This window comes from Arachis ipaensis, chromosome B4, assembly GCF_059453495.1.
Source record: "Arachis ipaensis isolate K30076 ecotype BB chromosome B4, ASM5945349v1, whole genome shotgun sequence".
Lineage (NCBI taxonomy): Eukaryota > Viridiplantae > Streptophyta > Magnoliopsida > Fabales > Fabaceae > Arachis > Arachis ipaensis.
Genome location: NC_142439.1, coordinates 527,492 through 547,163, shown reverse-complemented (window position 1 = coordinate 547,163; position 19,672 = coordinate 527,492). Strand labels below are relative to the sequence as shown.

General features: G+C 33.9%; 3 protein-coding genes across 6 annotated transcripts; 1 reads left to right on the top strand and 2 right to left on the bottom strand.

Annotated features, from left to right (window-relative positions):
• Nucleotides 1–3,618: 3,618 nt before the first annotated feature.
• Nucleotides 3,619–7,715, bottom strand: LOC107638392 (Polyketide cyclase/dehydrase and lipid transport superfamily protein). Its single transcript, XM_016341645.3, has 6 exons — nucleotides 7,432–7,715; nucleotides 6,551–6,695; nucleotides 5,763–6,023; nucleotides 4,910–4,991; nucleotides 4,383–4,579; nucleotides 3,619–4,071 (listed from the first exon to the last, which is right to left on the bottom strand). The coding sequence occupies exons 1-6, from the start codon at nucleotides 7,635–7,637 to the stop codon at nucleotides 3,793–3,795; spliced, it is 1,170 nt and encodes a 389-aa protein (XP_016197131.1). The 5' UTR covers nucleotides 7,638–7,715; the 3' UTR covers nucleotides 3,619–3,792.
• Nucleotides 7,716–8,267: 552 nt separating this feature from the next.
• Nucleotides 8,268–11,492, top strand: LOC107638391 (increased DNA methylation 2). Of its 2 annotated transcripts, XM_016341643.3 has the most exons (4): nucleotides 8,268–8,399; nucleotides 8,466–8,638; nucleotides 9,050–10,113; nucleotides 10,936–11,351. In XM_016341643.3, the coding sequence occupies exons 3-4, from the start codon at nucleotides 9,078–9,080 to the stop codon at nucleotides 11,172–11,174; spliced, it is 1,275 nt and encodes a 424-aa protein (XP_016197129.1). In that variant the 5' UTR covers nucleotides 8,268–8,399; nucleotides 8,466–8,638; nucleotides 9,050–9,077; the 3' UTR covers nucleotides 11,175–11,351. The 2 variants fall into 2 exon arrangements, with proteins under 2 accessions (XP_016197129.1, XP_016197128.1); XM_016341642.3 differs by lacking the exon at nucleotides 8,268–8,399 and having other exon boundaries at nucleotides 8,400–8,638; nucleotides 10,936–11,492.
• Nucleotides 11,493–12,439: 947 nt separating this feature from the next.
• On the bottom strand, nucleotides 12,440–18,418 carry ECT5 (evolutionarily conserved C-terminal region 5). Of its 3 annotated transcripts, none has more exons than XM_016341633.3 (8): nucleotides 18,216–18,418; nucleotides 17,349–17,386; nucleotides 17,055–17,229; nucleotides 16,745–16,821; nucleotides 16,135–16,650; nucleotides 15,116–15,643; nucleotides 13,911–14,123; nucleotides 12,440–13,236 (listed from the first exon to the last, which is right to left on the bottom strand). In XM_016341633.3, exons 1-8 carry the CDS (start codon nucleotides 18,256–18,258, stop codon nucleotides 12,862–12,864), a joined length of 1,965 nt encoding a protein of 654 aa, XP_016197119.1. In that variant the 5' UTR covers nucleotides 18,259–18,418; the 3' UTR covers nucleotides 12,440–12,861. The 3 variants fall into 3 exon arrangements, with proteins under 3 accessions (XP_016197119.1, XP_016197121.1, XP_088339439.1); XM_016341635.3 differs by having other exon boundaries at nucleotides 17,349–17,527; nucleotides 18,216–18,382; XM_088483313.1 differs by lacking the exon at nucleotides 18,216–18,418 and adding an exon at nucleotides 17,976–18,147.
• Nucleotides 18,419–19,672: the final 1,254 nt, after the last annotated feature.

Genomic DNA, 19,672 nt, shown 5'->3' with positions numbered 1-19,672 from the left:
AGTGAATTCTCTCTCTCTTTTTTTTTTTTTCATAATATTCTCCAATTCAACAAGTCAAGAACTAGTCTGTTGTGGATTAAAGTTTCATTTAAAGATTTGTCACTAACCAATAGGTTATACTTACTTAAACTAACCACTAGATTAACCTAACTTAGTTTGAAAAAAACAAAATCTTAAAATGTGAACATATTAACATGTTAGTTCTTAAAAATTTGAGTTGTCAACAAACAAATCCTTAAAACATCTCTAATTAACACCAACAAAGCTCCGTAGCAACAACAAAATTCTACCATTTAGAATTGGCTAGAAGTGGTCTATTAATAAGAAAATATTGGATAGTATCCATGAAATCTTAATTTTTATTTTTCTTTGGTGACTAAATTATTATTTTAATTTTTAAAAAATTCAGCGTTTTATTAAATATTTTTTTGGTAAAAATTAAATAATTTTTAAAAGAAAGAAATAATTTCTTAATTCCATTTTCAGGATGTCAAAAATACAAATTATTTTTCTTTTAAGTGGAAAAATAATATCGTATTTATTAATTTGAAAAAAACATATCATAGAATATCAAGAGAAGTTTTATAGAAAATTTTGAAAAAAGAGAGAATAAGAATTGGATATGTTCTTGTCTTGAGAATGTGACCGAGCTATAGAGCCTTCTTTCGGTCCTTTGAAAAGTGTTGGTAAAACTATTTGTCGATCTGGATGAATACCAAGGGGTGGAGTATCTGCTGAAAGTATTTCGACGCTCAAATTAGTATTTAAGAATATTAAAAAGATTACTAAATAATATTAAATGAATTGCTATATGTGTTCTGCCTTCGTTGCGCCCTCCTCGTTCGCCTTTATAGAGGAGGAACTAAGTTTGAGTTGGTATCTTTTCGCATTATGCAAAAGGAATATATTGCCGTGCATATTGTTGGTTGCTGCTTGATGTCTTTGTTTGACTCCTTTATTTTCGAGTTTGTTACTTTGATGGCCGAGGTTAGAGGGATAGTGGCCGAAGTATAACATCCATATCATCATATATTCGTGCAATTAAGCATATGTACGATGAGGTTATAGTGTGAAAACTCAAGGTAATATGATACAAGAATTTTCTATTGGTGTAAGATTTCAACAAGAATTATCTCTAAACCCATATTTTTTTTACATTAGTTCTGGAGGTACTTACCGAACATATCAGTGCCATGGTGCATGTTTTTTGTTGATGGCATTGTCCGCCTGGGAGAAACAATAGAAGATTTAAATGAGAAGTTAGAGTTGTGGAGATGAGTTGTAGAGGGATAAAAGTTTTAGCATAAAATCGCACTAAGAGTCTAAGACAGTATATATGGAATGTAAGTATAGTAGGCAAGGGGAAAACAATAATGCATAAGTGAAAATTGAAGAAACAATCTTACTCCAAGTAAGTGTTTTAAATATCTTGGATGTATCATATAGAATATTGAAAAAATTAATGAGAATATAAAAATCAAGATACAAGAAGGCTGGTCAAAATATAAAATGCATCTAATTTTATATACGACAAAAAATACCTTTAAAACTTAAAGAAAAATTTTATTACACTGTCATTAGACCAGCTATGTTATATAGAACAAAGTGTTAGGCGACAAATAGTGAATATGAACATAAATTAAGTATGGCAGAGATGAGAATGTTGAAATAGATAAACAGCCACAAAATAAAAAATGAGATATACGAAAAAAAGTTGGAGTGTCACATATTGCAAAAAAGATGATAGAATCTCGTCTCAGCTAATTTTGGATATGTAAAAGAAGATTGACAGAATGCCAATTAAAAAAGTAGATGAGATGAAAAGTAAACATGTGACAATTAATAAAAGAATAAAGAATATACATGAGGTGATCAAAGGAGAGTAACATATCAATTTGATCCATGTAGTCTACCCTAATAATATTTATACATATATTTTTTTAAAATATATAAATAATTATTTAAAAAATATTTAATTATTCTGTTAGTTCTCATAATTTTACTAAATTTATAATTAGGTCTCTGTATATATTTTTTTTCAATTAGGTCCTTGCATTACTTTTAATTTTATAATTAGGTTCTTTTTAGTGTAAAAAATGTTAGTGTAATTGAATATTTTTTTGCAAATTGAAAGTATTCATAATTAAAAACATAATTAGATCTTTGACCACATGTATTTTGGGAGAAATATTCTGTTAATTTTAATATTTTTAACATGAAAACGACCTAATTACAAATTAAAAACAGTATGTGAAAAAAAATATAGAAAAACCTAATTGAAAATTTGGTGAAATTATAAATATCAGCAGAATAATTAAACCTTTAAAAAATTATAAAATTTTGAAAAAAATTAAAATAGAGTAATTACCCAAATCAATTTGCAAGAATTTTAAAAGTGAATATTTTAGTTCCAAAAAAAATTAATATACAAAAAATCCCAAGATTTTATTCCGGCAGACAAATCAATCCCCAATTTATTTTTCAACCGAATAATTACCTAAATCAATCCCCAAGAATTTAAAAAAAAATCTCCATCTATTTTTCGACATGACTTACTAAATTTAAGTATTTATTAAAAAAAGAATATTATACATATTTCTTTGGATTGTGTGTGGTTCTATTCTCTTTTTGTTTTGATGGCCATGCTGAAAAGACTTTAGAAATTGGACAAGGCATCAGATTGAGACAAGGCATCTCTTCTTTGGTGGAGACTTTAGAGATTGGGACAAAGCATCAAATTAGGACAAGGCATCTCTTCTTTGGTGGAGTGGGTAGTATTTTGTTTGGAGTTGTGGTGATTTGAGTATGATAGAAGGTGTTTTGTTTTAGGTGTTATTTTGTGCGTGATCCTTCTCCCCTTGTGGTCGAGAACCTCAAGAAATTGATAAAAAAAAAAAAGAATATTAGTAGATATTATAATCAAATTAGCGGAGGACCTTGGATGTTTCTAAATTGGCAGCCGGCAGCTGGTCCTTCACAGCAAATTCAGTCGCAGAGGAGGGGGAGACCTCGCTGCTGCACTTGGAGGATTGACTCAGCTAAGCTAGAGCAAGCTGTGGGCTAGGGTTACCATTGGAACCATGCCCTTTATTCCATTGGACCTAGCCCACTTTAGACCAATAATTATTGCAGACATTAGATCGTGTGATATAGGCCAATTTTTGTGAATAATACTATGAATCGAAATCTTTTTGTTATTTAAATTCAACCAAATTGATCTAACAAAACGAATCAGTTATAACTTATAACTAACATTATTTTAAGTCTTATTATTTAATTTAATTAAACAATTTATTAAAAAAATTAGGATGTATAACATTACTCATTTTTTATTTTGAATCATGGAATCCTGGTGAGTCCAAATTTTTATTTTTGTATATTAATTGTATTTAAAACAAAAAAGAAATTATGTTTCCATTTCACTACCTGAAGGGTAAAGTTGTCTTAAAAAAACATGATGTAATGAATATAATTGGACTTAACCCTATTAATAGATATTAAAATTTAGAAAATAGAAATGGTTTTAAATATTAGATATAAGATAGAACTTGAATAAATAGAAGATTCGTGTGAAACAATTAACCAAGTGAAAATAGCTTAACAAATGTTGCTACCAGATTATCGTCAAGGTCGGTCATGGTTGGGTTTTATTTATTTATTTTTTAATCTTCTTCATCCTACCGAAATTTGAAGCGATTATGTATTTAAAATAACCTTTATACATAAAAGTTGAAAATAAATAAAACAATCTGTATTTTACCATTACCATTGTATATGCGTATAACTATGACCTCAACTTTGCTTGGATTGATTTGTTTTAGGTTCACCGCCGCGCTTAGTAAGTTTGGTTAAGATGTATGCCATGACAACTTTAGCACCGAGGCTAGAGTGACCACGAGACAAGCAGAATGCACCCCCCAGAATCAGTATACTATTGGCCAGCAACTTTCTTGATGACCACCTTGAGATCATCCGCACTCGAGATTCATCAGCAACTTGATCATGGAATTGGAGGGTACCAGAATGAGCTCCGGATATGTTGCTAGTTATAGGTTCCAAGCATGGCGGTACCTACACGTCATCATGTTAGGGACATGTAAGAGGTCTGTGTGCAAGAAATTCTTGAAACAAGATAGAGGTTAAAAAGCTTCATCATGTCCAAAGAATCAGTGCTGGATTTGTAAATCTTCTCATTTTTCTCCTGCCTATAGTTGATTTTCTACTATTACACCATAAACCATCAGAGAAATCTATCAAAGCACAAAGTTAGAACAGATGGATGGTACTATAACAAGCATGCTGGGTCATTACGTTTTAACGTATAAAGCAAACTTGCATCAAGAAATATTCCCGTAATTTTAAGTTAAACTAACAGTACTGACCTTCTGCATTAAACTGGCTGAAATGGCAACTGAACTTGATAAATGACAGCTTACAACAGAGTATCTTCTAAGAGCACTATCCATCTTGCACACATAGTTCCATATGCCCTTGGAAAAAGCCATCTTTGCCATCTCCATATTCAAACCAGCATCTTCTTGATGAAGCATTGTGATCTCACAGGCATTTCTACCAGGTACTGTAATCCCAGAAATGGAAATCATAAAACAGTCAACTTATACTTAAGAATTCACTTATTCATTGTTCATAAATAATGAATTAAAAGTAAAACATCGCACAAGTATATCAGCGGTTTAGCAATGAAAAATTTTTCATGGTATACTACGTACAAATATGTGGAGATAGGTTGTCATGATATATTGTTCAATTTAGAGCAAATTTTATGAAGACATAACACGCTAAGAGGTAACAAACATTTGTGTGAGAAGCAGACATTAAGAAAGGAAAATCACTATGGAGGATTTGTCCTTTTTTTCTTTTCAATTTTCTGGTTTAACCAGCTACCTACCTTCTCTTATCCGCCAGCCAGATCTAAAAAGCTCAACACGCACATATTTTTTCTGCCGAGGTGCCAAAGGATGCTCACATTCCTAACAAAAGCAAATATGGAAAATAAGAAAATAATATTGATTGCAAGAGGAGATGTTGAAGGCATTAAGCATCATAAAAGCATAAAATAAGAAATCCCAAAATGAATAAAATTTCTATTGACTTTCAATATGCTCTGTCGCTGTACTATTTCCCTTGCAATTATCATTATTAGAGGATAGATTTCAAATAGGAACCCTACCAGTTGGCTAAATAATAAAATATACACAAAACACCTGAAGGATATCAAGTGTTTGCCAACATACACCAAACTAAATATGAAAGTCATTCAATGATTTGAAGCTTCTAGCTAAACATGTAGGGAACAAGATATTAGAACAATTTGATGAGCAAATATTTCAGTACTAGGGTATACAACACCCCTTCCCCCCCAAAACCAAAAAAAAAAAAAAAAAGAAAGATTAATAAATATCTAGATAAACAGAAAAGAGAGGAATATACATGTTGATAATTATTACTGGATAATATAACATACAAACAGCAATGTCTTTTATGTTATATATAATCTGTAACTTCTCATCCAAGAAATTTTCTAGGAACTTGATTGTTACTTTCCCTATACAATTTTCCCTGTCACAGGATAGGAAGCCAAAACGAGTTGAGAGATATGGGATAGGAGAGGTATATCTGCAACATCCACATATGAATGCAATTGCTAAATTATGGGTACTGTAACACTATGAAGAGCTAACAAGTATCTAGAAAGCAACAATTTACACCACTATGAGCAAATTGACAAATGGGTGTATTACCTTCATAAAACAATAGAAAGTTTTATTCTGTCCCTCCCACAATTTCCAAGATAGAACATATTCTCTAGGCCTCAAAATTGGGAACTTCTTAACTGTACGGCCAACTTCAACACCCTTAGATTCATAAGCCTGCAGTTGATTATACTCAAACACGGTCTTATCCCACTGCTTTCTGTAATCATTGTCCATATAGAAGTTTCTTAGCATCTCAGACGAAATATCATTGAATATAGTCACGCTCAAATATTTCAGAGGACCATTCTGCAAGACCAATAGAAACAACTATGTAGTTTATAGATCATGTTCAAAGCTCTGTCACCCTAAGCATATAGAAGTAACAACTTAGAGTTTCCCACAGTTGAAATCACAGGCTGGAAGGCGAACCCAGGAAAAAGATGTAACCTCTTATAACTATCAATTAATTAATTACAGACAAAATTGTGCAAGAAAGAGAGAATCAATATTTTACTCTTGTTGAAGCTGGTGTACATACTAAGTTGCCACTACTGAAAAATAAATATGCAACATAGAAGATAAAATGCTCTAGAGGATGGATTGATTCAGCATTTGTGTTTGTCTGTGCCTGCCAGCACATTGTGCAAGAGAGAAAACGAAGAAACACCTAGAGAAGCATTACTCACCATATAACAATTAAAACATCCTAAACTTCAGATCATCAGATGCATAACATTTATGAAAGCATCATGTTATCATAACAATTATAGCAAAAAGACCAAGTTAACAGCCCCCCCCCCAAAAAAATCAGAATTAAGCATAAAAGCAATAACCTTAGGCTTGCAGCACTTCGCAGTGTAGCATAGTTGCTGATTTCTTTTATCTATAACATCCTCCCATTTATCACTCTCATTGAGTTTCTCATCCAAAGTCTCAATTAAAAACTTCAAATCTGCATCTGTTACAAATTTTGAGGTCCTGCAAGAACAAAGAAAAACTTCCACATTGTCAAATCAACATATTTGGCACTGCTTTAGCTTGTAGGTAATAGCAAAGATACAACTCAACTCTGAATATGATCTATCCTAACTCCTAAGTATTCGTATTGACACGTATGCTAAAACGGAAACATCTAGTGCTATGAAATTTTTTTTTATATATGATGGAAACTAATCACTGGATTTGTATACTTGAAAATATTTCCAAGTGCTGAACTTAATGGTTATTAAAAAGGTGATAGATATAAAGATTCATGTGTAAAATACAACAGTATAAGCTATTACCATATAAAAAATCATACAGTAAATTGCTCAAATCAGGGAATGCTTGCTGCTGAATATAACCTTCCATATGCTAAATGTTTTGAGAAGTCTTCAAGTGTTTTAGTGCTAATTTTACTGTGTAAGAAAAAGAAGAAGGGCTGTAAAATCGTAGGCTACATGGTAAGGAGGGTCCCTGGCAATGAAAGGGAAGAGAGAAGCGTCGAGGGGGTCAAAGACTCGTTACCTACACTCCATTTTTGTTTATTCTCTATTAATAACAGTGAATAACAGGATATGGAGATATAAAACCTTTTAACCCAATCTGTAAAGCCTGCAGTTGCAAGCCTGAACATCGGAATGGGGCCAAATTACTGAGATTTACAGAGTGAATGCAATTAGCTAAGAAATGTAAAATTATTAATTAATTGCATTGAGGAGGAGGAAGCGTAGACCTCAAGTTGGGATTGGTAGAATCGGAGACCGAAAGCGATGTGGATGGGGATGATGATGATGGAGTTAGAAAGGGGTGCAAGACAAATCTCTTACGTTGCCGAAGCAGCACTAACAATAACATAACAGTAAACGAGACGACAGCAACAACACCTCCCAAAACCCAACCTCCTCCGTACTTCTTCATTATCGTCATCATCATCATCATAATATTCTTCTTTTCTTTTTCTTCTCTCCCTTGCCCACCACTCTTTCAATTCACCCTCCACTTCCCACATTTTATCCCTTTCTATTTTTTTTTTTTTTAGTTTTCCAAGTGTCCTTATTTATTTCTTCCATAGATTTACTTTATATTCTTTTATATTCTTTTAAGTGAAAAAGAAAAAAACACCTAAAAGAATATTAAATAATGTCAAAATTACGTTTTAATTATTGGATAATAAATTATAGGACTTAATTTTTATATATTATAAAAATATTATTTTTATTTAAAATATAAAAAAAAGTTACATTTTTTAAATAAAAATCATCGTAAAATGATGTTTTGGACATCTTTACGAGTAGTTGCCATATATATTTTGGTGATCTTATTACACACTGGCAACTAAGTACGGCTAGATTTTTTTTTTTTTTATGGGTCAGGGTAACCACAGCTAGTTAGGTTTTTTTTTTTTTTTTTTGGTCGGGTGGATTGGACAACTCCCAATCCTAGGTACAACACACACCTACACACTCCTCACATATTTATCATTTTTTTCTTTCTCGGTTGCAGTTGGTAGGAGTTGAGCCCGAGACCTTTTGAATGGGGAGGGGGCGGAATGCCATGTGAGGTAAGGCTCATTGGGACAGCTAGTTAGGTTTGATATGAGTCTCACCTTCCCACGTACTCCTTCATCCAAGCAGGGGTCGTTTTGGGTCGGTACTCTTGGGCCGGTTGATCTTAGCCCAATTTCTTCCCTCTTTAATGCAGGTACTTCTCCAACTTTCTTTCATTACCTGGGCTGTTGTAAGTTGTAACTCGCTCAAATCCATTCAGGTGGTTTCCTAACGTGCCATTCCTTCCAGTCCACGAGAGCTTGGGTCTCAGAGCCTCTGGGTGTGGCAAGCGTGCGGCGAGCAAGTATGGCAGCTGGCTGAGGTTGGAGAGACCATGGCAGGGCAGGCGACTCCGACGGGGAAGACCTTTTCTTCTTCGCCATTCAATAATACGTACTCAATGTTTTCTCCCTAATTCTAATATCTCGTTCATTTACTTGTAATTTACGATTGCATCCATACTATACTAGAGTAACAGTTGCTCGTCAATTTTGTTCTTGCTTCAAGTTTCATATATGATTCTTTTGCTTATCAACTTGATTCTTAAAATGTTATCAACTTATTTTGAACAACTTCTTAATTATTGTAGCATTTTCTTTTTTTTTTTTTTTCCGGATTTAATGTTGAACAATTTATACTTGATTTACATTAAAATTAGTGTTTTTCCGTAGTTATGATATTCAAATCCGTGCAACAAGGCTCTTGTTGTCGTTTCTTTTGTTATGCATTTTCTATGTTTGGGTTGATAAACGAATAATTACGTAGAAACATCACATGAAAAATGGCTGTTATATTTTCTTGCAGGGTCATGTTTTCCGTGTGATATATATACATGTATTTAGTTCCAATGGATACTGCGGCCCAGCCTAACCAGTCTTCTCAAACTATGGTAGGATTAGGATCTAGAAACATAAAATGTGGAATGCCTAGTGATGATCAGAGTTTTCTCTTGTACTTCATTATGGCTACCTACTTTGGTCCTGATATTGAAGGGCAGAGCCCCAGAAAATCTGTGCTGCAAAGAATAGCCGAAGGACTTCCCCCATACACATATGATGAACTAACCGGTTCTTTCATGAAAAGAGTGAAATTGGAGCGTGTTTACTACTATGTACTTAGGAAGGCTAATAAATCACTTATTGTTACATTGCCCTTCCTGCGCCGATTCTTTGAAGGCAATATATCCGACCAAGGGCAAGATGGTGCTTTGAATTACCCTGAGTTCCTTGATTTGTTTCCACTTGAGTTGCATCCTCAATGTCGCTTCAAAAGTCAAAACAAAATCATCGAGAACATTGTATTTATTAACAACCCAGAAATCTTCCAAATTAATCCAGAGGAAATTGAAAGGTTCAAGAGGCTAAGTAGACTAGAGGACTTATATGTGGACATAGATGCTGCAGGATTGCATGCCACCCTTGATGATAATGTTCCATACAACATGTCAGTGGGGAAGTCAGAGCCTAATGGAAACATGCCTGCCATCCCATCTTGTAGTAGTTCTCAAAAAGAAAGAAGCAGTGATGAGTTTTCTGAGTTTCAGGATCCTATGCAACATGTCCATGTTGTGGCACCTATAAGTAGTGTGCCGTATAGTGGTACAAATTTGATGTACAGCTACATGGCTCCATTGCAACCTGAACATGAGACTGACGCTGATAAAATTGGTCCGGCTATGTTATTCCTTCCTTCTCACCCAACTCAAAAGGAGTGGTCAGATATTGTTGCTGCTACCAAGAATGGATTTGCATTGACTGGAAGTGCAGTTACGGGGCAGGTAGGTCCAATCATAGGACTTATGGACATTGGAGAGTGTGAAGACTCATACCTATTTCGCGTGTCTCTCCCTGGGGTGAAGAGGGAAGAAAGTAAGTTTCACATTGGATTGTTAGGATTTTCCTGTTACATTAATTGGCATTCATTTAGCTCTAAGGTTGTACTACATATTTGCATGGGATGGCCATAGATACCTATATTAGGCATTTCTCTTTCATGTTTTTGGTGTACCTTCACTTCCCCTAGCTTGCTAATAACCTAAATAACTGCCAAACCTGAAACACAAACACAGATAGCATTATTTGCAACTTGCAAGTAGTTAAAATATGCATCCACTATCATAATAAACTAACATCAACAGGGTTGGCTTACTTGAGTTGTCATTAAACCATGCCTTGCCATAATTGATGAATCTATGTCTAACCCTAGTCATGGTAAACCATGATCAGAAGGCAGGCCAAGTAAGTCAAATTTAGTTGCCAGGTTGAGATTTGATATCATTACTTATGAATCTAGATATTTTATCTTTGGTGATTGCATTCACCATTCACTGATACACTACGGTCTGCCAAAAAGTTGTTATTAATGATGTAAGAGTGTGGTCATATCTGCATAATATTTGAAATGAGAATTCTGTTAAAGATGTTTTTGTCTTTATTTTCTTATATGTCACAATTTCCTACCCCAAATGAAAATAGCAAACGGAAAGAAGAAAATGATACACTTGTATTTTTAGTTTACATGCATTTTGATGTTTCAGCAATCCCAATAGGTACTTTGCTAATTCAAAAATATGGATTATTCACTGATGGGCTACTGTATTCCTAATAGTTTGTTCTTTTATTTGTTTGTCATGCTGCCTCAAAGATTTCATTATGGATAGGTAACAATATGCTATGAATTTATAAATGCAGGGGAATTCAGCTGTGAGGTTGACTCTGATGGTAAAGTGTTGATACGTGGAGTAACGACAACAGGGGAGAAGACTGTGGCCAGATACAATCAGGTGTTTGAAATGCAAACTAACAACCTTTGTCCACCGGGCCATTTCTCCATTGCTTTTCGGCTACCTGGCCCTGTTGATCCTCATCAGTTTTCGGGTAACTTCGGCACTGATGGTATTCTTGAAGGAATTGTTATGAAAGGGAAATAAATGTACATGATCAAATGGATGTGGTTTCGAGTGACAAAATTCCTGTGTAGTGTCTGTATTTTGTGTGTTTTGTTTTGATCACTCCGACTATGAAACATCTTCTCCATTTTGGTTGGTAACCTTTGACCACCACATCTTTGCATGTCTGATCAATAGTTATTCCTTGTTCAGGCACTACAATAGGAGAGATTTTATCCTTTGGCATTTGATTTTAAGTTGAAATTTGCCAATACATAGAAGAGAAAGCTTGATAGAGTGACAAAGACAAAGTCCTGAGTTCATCTACTATCATCAAATTTCGTCTCCGTTTCTTCAAAATATGCATCTAGTCTCTCTCTAACTTTTCCCTTTGGGCCCTAGGGTGAAATAGTTATAGGCAAGTGAAATGGTTCTAAAATTGATAGTCAATACAATATTCAAGTAAAATCATGTATATTAATTGTTTCCTTAATAAAACTCGCATGTCTACAAGTATCCAAGTGTGTGAAGGATGATATGGTACATTGGGCCGAACTTGCAATTTGCAGTATCATGAACAAAGATAATTTCATGGTATAGATTTGTATCCTAGATTTGAACTATTAAATTATCCTAGTTTATGATTCAGCAAGATGGCGCGATGATGTTGCTCTGTACTAAAGTTATCGTCATTAGCAATGCTTGAACTTTGAATTTTTCCACCAAGGTTATCGTCATTCATGAATAACCACCCAATTAATATTACCCTACATAAACTCTCATGGCTAGAATTTTCATTTTAGCTCATCAAGCTGCTGAGAAATATCAACAACAACAATTTAATGATAATAATAATAATAATAATAATAATAATAATAATAATAATAATAAAACTAGTTGGACTCTTTTGGTACTCAAAACCATGTTAAGCATTCGGTTATCTTTTTCTTTTTCTTTTTTTTCTTCCTTTGGACATGAGTAGTCGGTTATCTAACCCTAATATAGTTATATTAGTTCTTTCCATGACATCCTTCCACGGCAGCCATGGAAATATCTAGTCAAATTCATGAAACCAAATATTAAATCAAGATACAGCATACTTCTGAATGACGTGCATCCTTTCATTATTTTCAAATGTTAATTGCGTTTAGACAAGGCTACTTCCTACCATGACAATGATGTATTTGCCTATTGGAATGAGCAAAATTCACCGGAAAAAACAAAGGCAGCTAAGTCAGACAAAAAATTTGACGTCAACAACAGCCAATACAAATTCAGCTAAGTTCATTTCAACTACAACAACAGAGTTATGCTTAAAGCATTATTCATTTTGGCTGCCTTTATTAGAAGGGTCACAAAGATGTTTAACCATTTACAAATGGGAAGCAAAACCTATCAAAACTAATCCAAAATTATTAAACAAAATGAAAAGGAGGGGAATAAAATCTTAACCTGGGCAACTAAGGAATGTCCCATGTAAGGAGGAAAAACTAAATCTACAATTTAGATGGCGTACTATAGGAAATATATTATACATGAAACCCTTTTTTTCACAGAAGTAAAACCAACCACCTTCGGAAATCTGATGACAGAGTACAATAACTTGAATGACAGCATCAGCAACGCCAACTTGCTGGGATTTTTTAACTAGAGAAAGAAACCTTTTTGGAGTTTCCAATCACCGAAAAGCAAGAGAAATTACAATTCTCGGCACAACTGGTACTTCTTCCTAACCAGTTTGAGTTGTAGAGGCAGACACTGGAATGCCACTGCCATCGTCAGCTTTAACTACACCCACAGGGCAAGCAGAGCCAGAAGTTCCTCTACTGGCAATTGTAGCTTCATTATTACTCTCATCCAGGCGAACAACTTGAGCAAAGCTCTTTGACATCTGCTTCATGAAATCACCGCTAATGTTAGCAGGACCCCTATGCTCACTTTCTCCAACTAGTCCGACAGCCATCATACTGCTCTGTTGCCTTGCCTTCCGTTCCTGCATAGCCTTCTGTCGATCTTCATAAAATTCAAAATCATCTAAGATAGATACATCGGTTTCGTAGTTCTTCAAAATGGTCAACATTTCAATTCCCTGTTGCAATTTCACCTGAAATTTATCCCAAAAAAAAAAGGTCGAATATATGATGCAATTCTTAATTGATAATGAACTGATTTAATACTCCATTTGCAAGTTCACTGAAGAGAGTGATGCATAAGAGTGACTGCATTCACCTAACATATCCATCACCACTAAAAAAACTCAGCTATATGATTGGTAGGGAGATCAGATGGACACAAGTAAACCAGTGAAAACCCAAATAAAGATTGCATAAGTATCCTTTCAAACACAAAGGCCCAATTAAAGCAACAAGCTTGAAAAGTAGGGTAAAAGAAGACGACAACTACTATGGAATATCCTCTATACTGATGTACTGAGCTAATTATCAGTGTGATAATCAGCAAAAAAGACAAAAACAGAATAAGTGACGTAGTCTGAAAAAGGATAGGTGCTCCACCCTCCCAATTTGACCTATCCCAATCCTTGCCTAAAATAAATAGCCACCTCCCTCAAATCATGGCTTCACATATCAGTTTCTTTTCATATTGCCACATACAGTAAAGTTTTCATGCAATTAATGGACGAGAGAAAGAGACTTTTCACTACAATTTCTTATTATTTATTATTTCTACAAATCTTGCAAGTGTAAAACTAGATTACAAAGTAAGCCCTAAAAGCATCATTTATAAACTCATTCACAGTAAAAGATCCACCCTTCCTACCTCTTGTGTATCCCGACTGTTGGTCACAGGCTTGTTATCATTATTTTCAAGAACGATGTGTCGAAACTGACTGTTCGGTACATCTTTAATTATGTGCCACTTCACAGGAAACTGCCCACTCCACTTATCTTGCTGCCAGAAGTCCGCACTCTTGTCAAAATTTACAGGTCCAATCATTTCAGCTACACCACAGAATTGAGCACTAGCATTTACCTGTATGTAGTTGTAACATATATAATTGTTATTAGTTATATGAGAATGAAACACAAAAGCAAGGCAACACTGGAAGTGAAAAATTACAGATCTTTAGCTTTAGTACTTTACTACTAACTAAATTTAAACATGCATAAACCTAAGACACATCAAATGCCCTACCCAATTAAATTATAGCTAAAGCATTTCAATCCCATAAATACAAGGTCAAGCACTATCCATTATCCGAACATTTAGTATCTCAGCACAAATGAAAGCACAAACAACACCAATAAGTGTAACAAAAAAAATGGGGGAGACCATAACTTCAACTTAAGCATGTTCTATCCAGTAAACAATTAGTATGCATGATTGGAAATCAAGAAACTACGAGATATTTAGCTAAGAGGAATACTTCCCTAAACTATCATTCTAAATTTTATCATATGTACATAAATAAGATTTCCTATAGGTAGTTCCTATTATTATTGTGCTCCAGTTATTTCTATAGGCATTGACAAAGGGAGTCTGGTACACAAGCATCCTACATTAAACAGGCTTCCCTTCAAGAAAGAGCTGCACCCAAAGGGTATAGTGTAGGCAGCCTAAATTGAGACAAATGTCAGCGACTAATTCCATGGCTTAAACCTGTAACCTTGGGGTCATATGAAGACAATTAAATTGTTGCTCATGGCTCTCCTTCAGGAATTGACAATACAGTAACCCACATAACACAAAAACAGCTGAAGAAATTAGCATATTGACCAATTTGAGAGATCAAGAACTGACTGAAGAGCTTTCCCTATAACCAACCGGAGCATAAACATCAGATTGGAAGAGCTTGCTTGGAAGACATGTCCTTATGTCCAATGGACAATGAGAAGATAATGTTTTACTGAATGGGAATTAAAAGCTATCATAAATGCAGATTGTTCCAATGACACGAAGAGAGATACTTCATATGGTAGTAGAATATTTTTGCTGACAAAAAGATACAAATATCAGATGGTTACCGAAAAGAAGAGAAATATAGGACAGTGATCTTGCTTCTCTTGTGCTTGGTGATAAGCGGCATCTAGCTTTCTGTTTCCATTTGGTGTACTTGCCCAGACCCCATATTTGATGCTCTTGTGAACATTATCTTCACTATAAGATTTGATGACAAAAAATTTGGCATCCTTGTAATCTGTTGCAAAATCAGGTCGGTTGACTGATTCATTTTGGAACTTAGCAGTAGATGCAGAATTACTTTTACTATTATCAACAGAACTATTTTCAGCTGAAATTTGAGTTTTCAGCTTTGATGCCCTAGGTCCTCGATTTTGTTCGCTAAGTATATCAAGGGTACCATTACAATTGCAAAAAGCAGCATTTGCTCTGCCTTGCCGTCTGCTATTTTCATGAAAAAGGAAGCTCCTGTCATTTGTGCTAAGACTGGAATTGGTGCCTGCAAAGCTAGAAACCTGGTTAGGCAGATAGCCCCTACCATAGGAGTTTGAACCAGATCCAAAACCATACATTGATCGTTGTTGATGAGAAGCCTGCACAGAACAGGAGAGTCAGCACTCAGCACTGTGTCATTGTAATGGCATTGTCTTTTGACAAGTTTTAAGGTTTCACAAAGTTGCCAAGGTAGTTAACAAGTTTTAAAGTTTCAGCATTATAAAGAATTTCTTGATAACAAATTAGTAGCACACTTTGGATCACCGCTCTTCTTTTTCTTTTGTTTGTTCCTTGGATCACTGCTCTTAATTAAGATGTCATATTAATCAGAACCAAGAAACCATTTTCACCATTTAATTCAATGAAATTCCACTGGAATTTTGTTTTCTTTAACACACATACAAGCATTGCTAGTCAAGCTGCTTTTCAACAGAGAAAATCTAGATACTGATAAATCACAAGGGTGCAGTATGGACGTGGGACATCTATAAACAGGATACAAAAGAAAGATATTTGAATTCAGAAATTAGCAACTAAACAATGTAACAGTTTGCAAGATAATGAACAAGTATTAGAATTTAGAACACACCATTCCAACACTCTGGCCAAATGAGCCAATCGAGCCAATTGGTTGTGGAGAAACAGATGGTGATAGAGGCATTAGAGACCTGTGCCTTTCTGAGGGTTTCGAGCAATCTGACCAGATTCCACCAGATCTTGGTCCATCAAATCCTTGCTGGGATTCATGAAAACCAAACGAGCCAGGTGCTAAAGAAAAACTGCCTCTGCCAAAAGATCCCACTGATGGATAGCCTGGTCTTGGTCCAAAAAACATGCTATCAACCTGTTGATCAATGCTTACAAGGTTGGTGATCTCTGGCTGTGAAACCGGAGTTGGTGAATTGAGATATGGTAAGCTGGGAGGAACTAGTTGATGATAATAAGGTGGCCCAGTGTATGGAAATTGCTGAGGAGAGTATAACTGTGCATCTCCACCTACAGAAGGCAACGGTGTGGTAACTGGGGAATACGGTCCATATGGCATTTGTGGGTTGAAGCCATATCCAGAATGGAATATAAGAGATGGATTTTCATTGTAGACACCCTGATATAAAAGTTAAAACAAATATATGCATCTTATGTTAGGAACAAAAACAGAGAGGCTGCAGATAAATATGAAAAAGATTCCAGATTCTCACAGGAGATCCAATATCCAATCCCTCAGAATTGACATATGAGGGATATTCATCCCATTCACCATTGGCATTTTCAAATCCTGGGTGCAAAATAACCAAAAATAAGAAAATAACAAAACTCCACACAGCTACTGGATAAAATAAGACAAGCAACACACTTTAAAAAGAAGAACACTAAAGTTGCACCGTCCATATATATATATGAAAAAATATAACTAGCCTGGGAAAAAAGTTAGCAATAGTATGGCTGAATATCCAAGCTGTTCAGTTAACTTAACAATATAAATTAGAAATGAGACAAATAAGGAATAACCTCTGTAATAGAAAGCCTGAGCCTGGGGAGCAAACACATTTGGTGGGTACAAAGGACGATCTCCACCAGAACCAAAAGGTCCTGATTGACTTGTGATTTCTCTTGAATGACCTATAGCTGCTGTGCCCTGAGAGGAGTTAGAAGATATTGACCTCTCAGGTATAGATGAATGAAGCTGGACAAGAGAGAAGAGAAGAGAAGAGAAGAAAAATTAAAGAGGAAACAGGTTTTAGAAAGAACAAGGAAAAATTAAAGATAACATAGAACACTGGAGTAGGAATTATGAACCACTACCTGATCCTTCATGGTATCTGGTTCAGCTGATATCTCTTCTGCATACAAGATCAGTATGCTCAGTGACTTAGTATAGTGGTAGAAACACAAAGGTGGTACAAATTATTGACCGACCAAAGCAAAATTTGGGGATGAACTCGAACAATTAACTACATGCGAACAAATCCATAGCTGCAAACCTATGCACACACGATGGATAAGGAACACAAATATACTTCAAAAATTAGAAGCAGGCTGTGAGTAACCTGGCCGCAATGCTTCAACGGAATGAAAACACAATTAAGTATGCTAAATTCCCAAATAAAAAAACAAACACCATTCAGCTTTTTGTTCCCCCCTGCTGTTGACAATTTAGACCAAGGTTGCCAAATCAGAAAGAAGGAGATGCTTGGCAAAGAGGGCAAACATATCTCTTGTACTTTCTAACCCAAAAAACATTATTTAGTATGCTGATAAACTATTTATAGTAGCTCAATTATCAAAGTTATCACACTGGTCAATTTGCAGGTAAAAAAATCTTATTCGAGGCAATTAACTATGAATAATAAAGTGATCCAATCAGGTATCATAATAAGAGAACAGAAAATTAATAGAATGCCATATAAACACCTAAAACTAATGCATTACCTAGATCCCAAGATCTAGAAGAAGAAGAAGAAGAAGAAGAAGAAAGAAGCTTTCACAGTTTAGTCGAAGGGAATCGTAGCATCAAACACAATCTAACAAGAAATAACTTGCATATCGAATTATTGAACCTATATGCAACTTTCACAGTTTAATCATTGACTTGTCAAGAGAGAAAGAAGCCTAAGGAAGCTCAAGATTTAAATACTGAAACAGTGAAGGAGAATATCGTTTTTCACGTACCGACGGTATGATCCGGACCCTGCGATGGTTGGGTTGCCGCCATGAATCCGAAGAGGAACGATCTTCGAAAACCCGCACAAGAATCTCACCAAAACACGGGTTACATTACACGCCGTGCCAATCTCGTTCATATTCATCCAAAGTCAGTAATTTAATTTTCAGTAATTACATTCCGCACAGTTTACTCATGAATTTAATTTTCTTGTATCTATTACTTAAAAATTATTTAAATGTATAAATTTGATTCTCTACCAAAAAAAATTGTATAAATTTAATTGAATACGTACTAAAAATTTGTATAGCATTAATATATTAAAATTAAATTATTAATACATTCTGTAAAAATTGATATAATATTAAAAATAGAGAATTAATAGTTTTCGTCTTTACTAATTACTATATATGCTTAAAAATATGACTTAGTAAAATGAAATTAGATAAATATTAATAGAATTATATAATTTATAATTATTTTAATATTTTAATTTTAAAAATTATATTAATACTTAAAAATTAAAACATTCAAAATATTAATAATCATACAAAATATACACTATATTTATTGTATATAATGGAGATATTGAAAGAATTAGTGTCCAATTTTTTTTAAATAAAAAATATCCATTGTTATATATAATTTATAAAAGAATGTTATTTTGAAAATTAAAATCCAAATTTTAGTTAAATTATAAAGCATTTATTATCTCAATCAATTCAATCTTTATTATTTTTATACACATTTAATAAAGAATAGTAAGTCAATAAGCACGTTAGATTGTGTTTGCACATAATACTAAAACATAAAAATAAATATAAAATTATGTTTCATAAATAAAACATAAAAAAAAAATATTGTGTCATGAGATATTAAATTAATATATATTATATTTTTTTTCCAAAAATAATTTGTAAGATATTAAACAGAGATAATTTATTTTTTTATTGTCACTATCAATATTTTATAATTACATTTTTTAACATTTTATTTTCTTTTTTAAATTTTGTGTAAAAGAAAAAGTAAGATAAATTTAACTTATTATTATTTATTTTATCTTATATTCAGTTTATCATCAAATAAAATATAAAAATATTAATTTTTGTCTTTGTCTATTGTGTTTTATTGTAACACCCTAACTTTCACCACTTCATGATCGTACCAAAAGTTCAAACGTTACTTACCTCTAAACCTTTTTGTTATATACTATTTTTATTTAATATTGAGCCTTCGCTAATACAAACCGAAACTTTTAATTAAGAAAAATAAAGATTCTTTACTTTTGATCACTTAATCACAAAGATATATATATATTATTTCAAGATTTTCAAAATACAAGTCATATCCCCTCTAAAAACCAAAAGAATAAACGACGAGGGGAAAATAAAATATAATAACTCAACTTATAAATACAATTTTCTATGCTCCTGTAACTCCACACTAAACCTTCGCACCTGTAGCT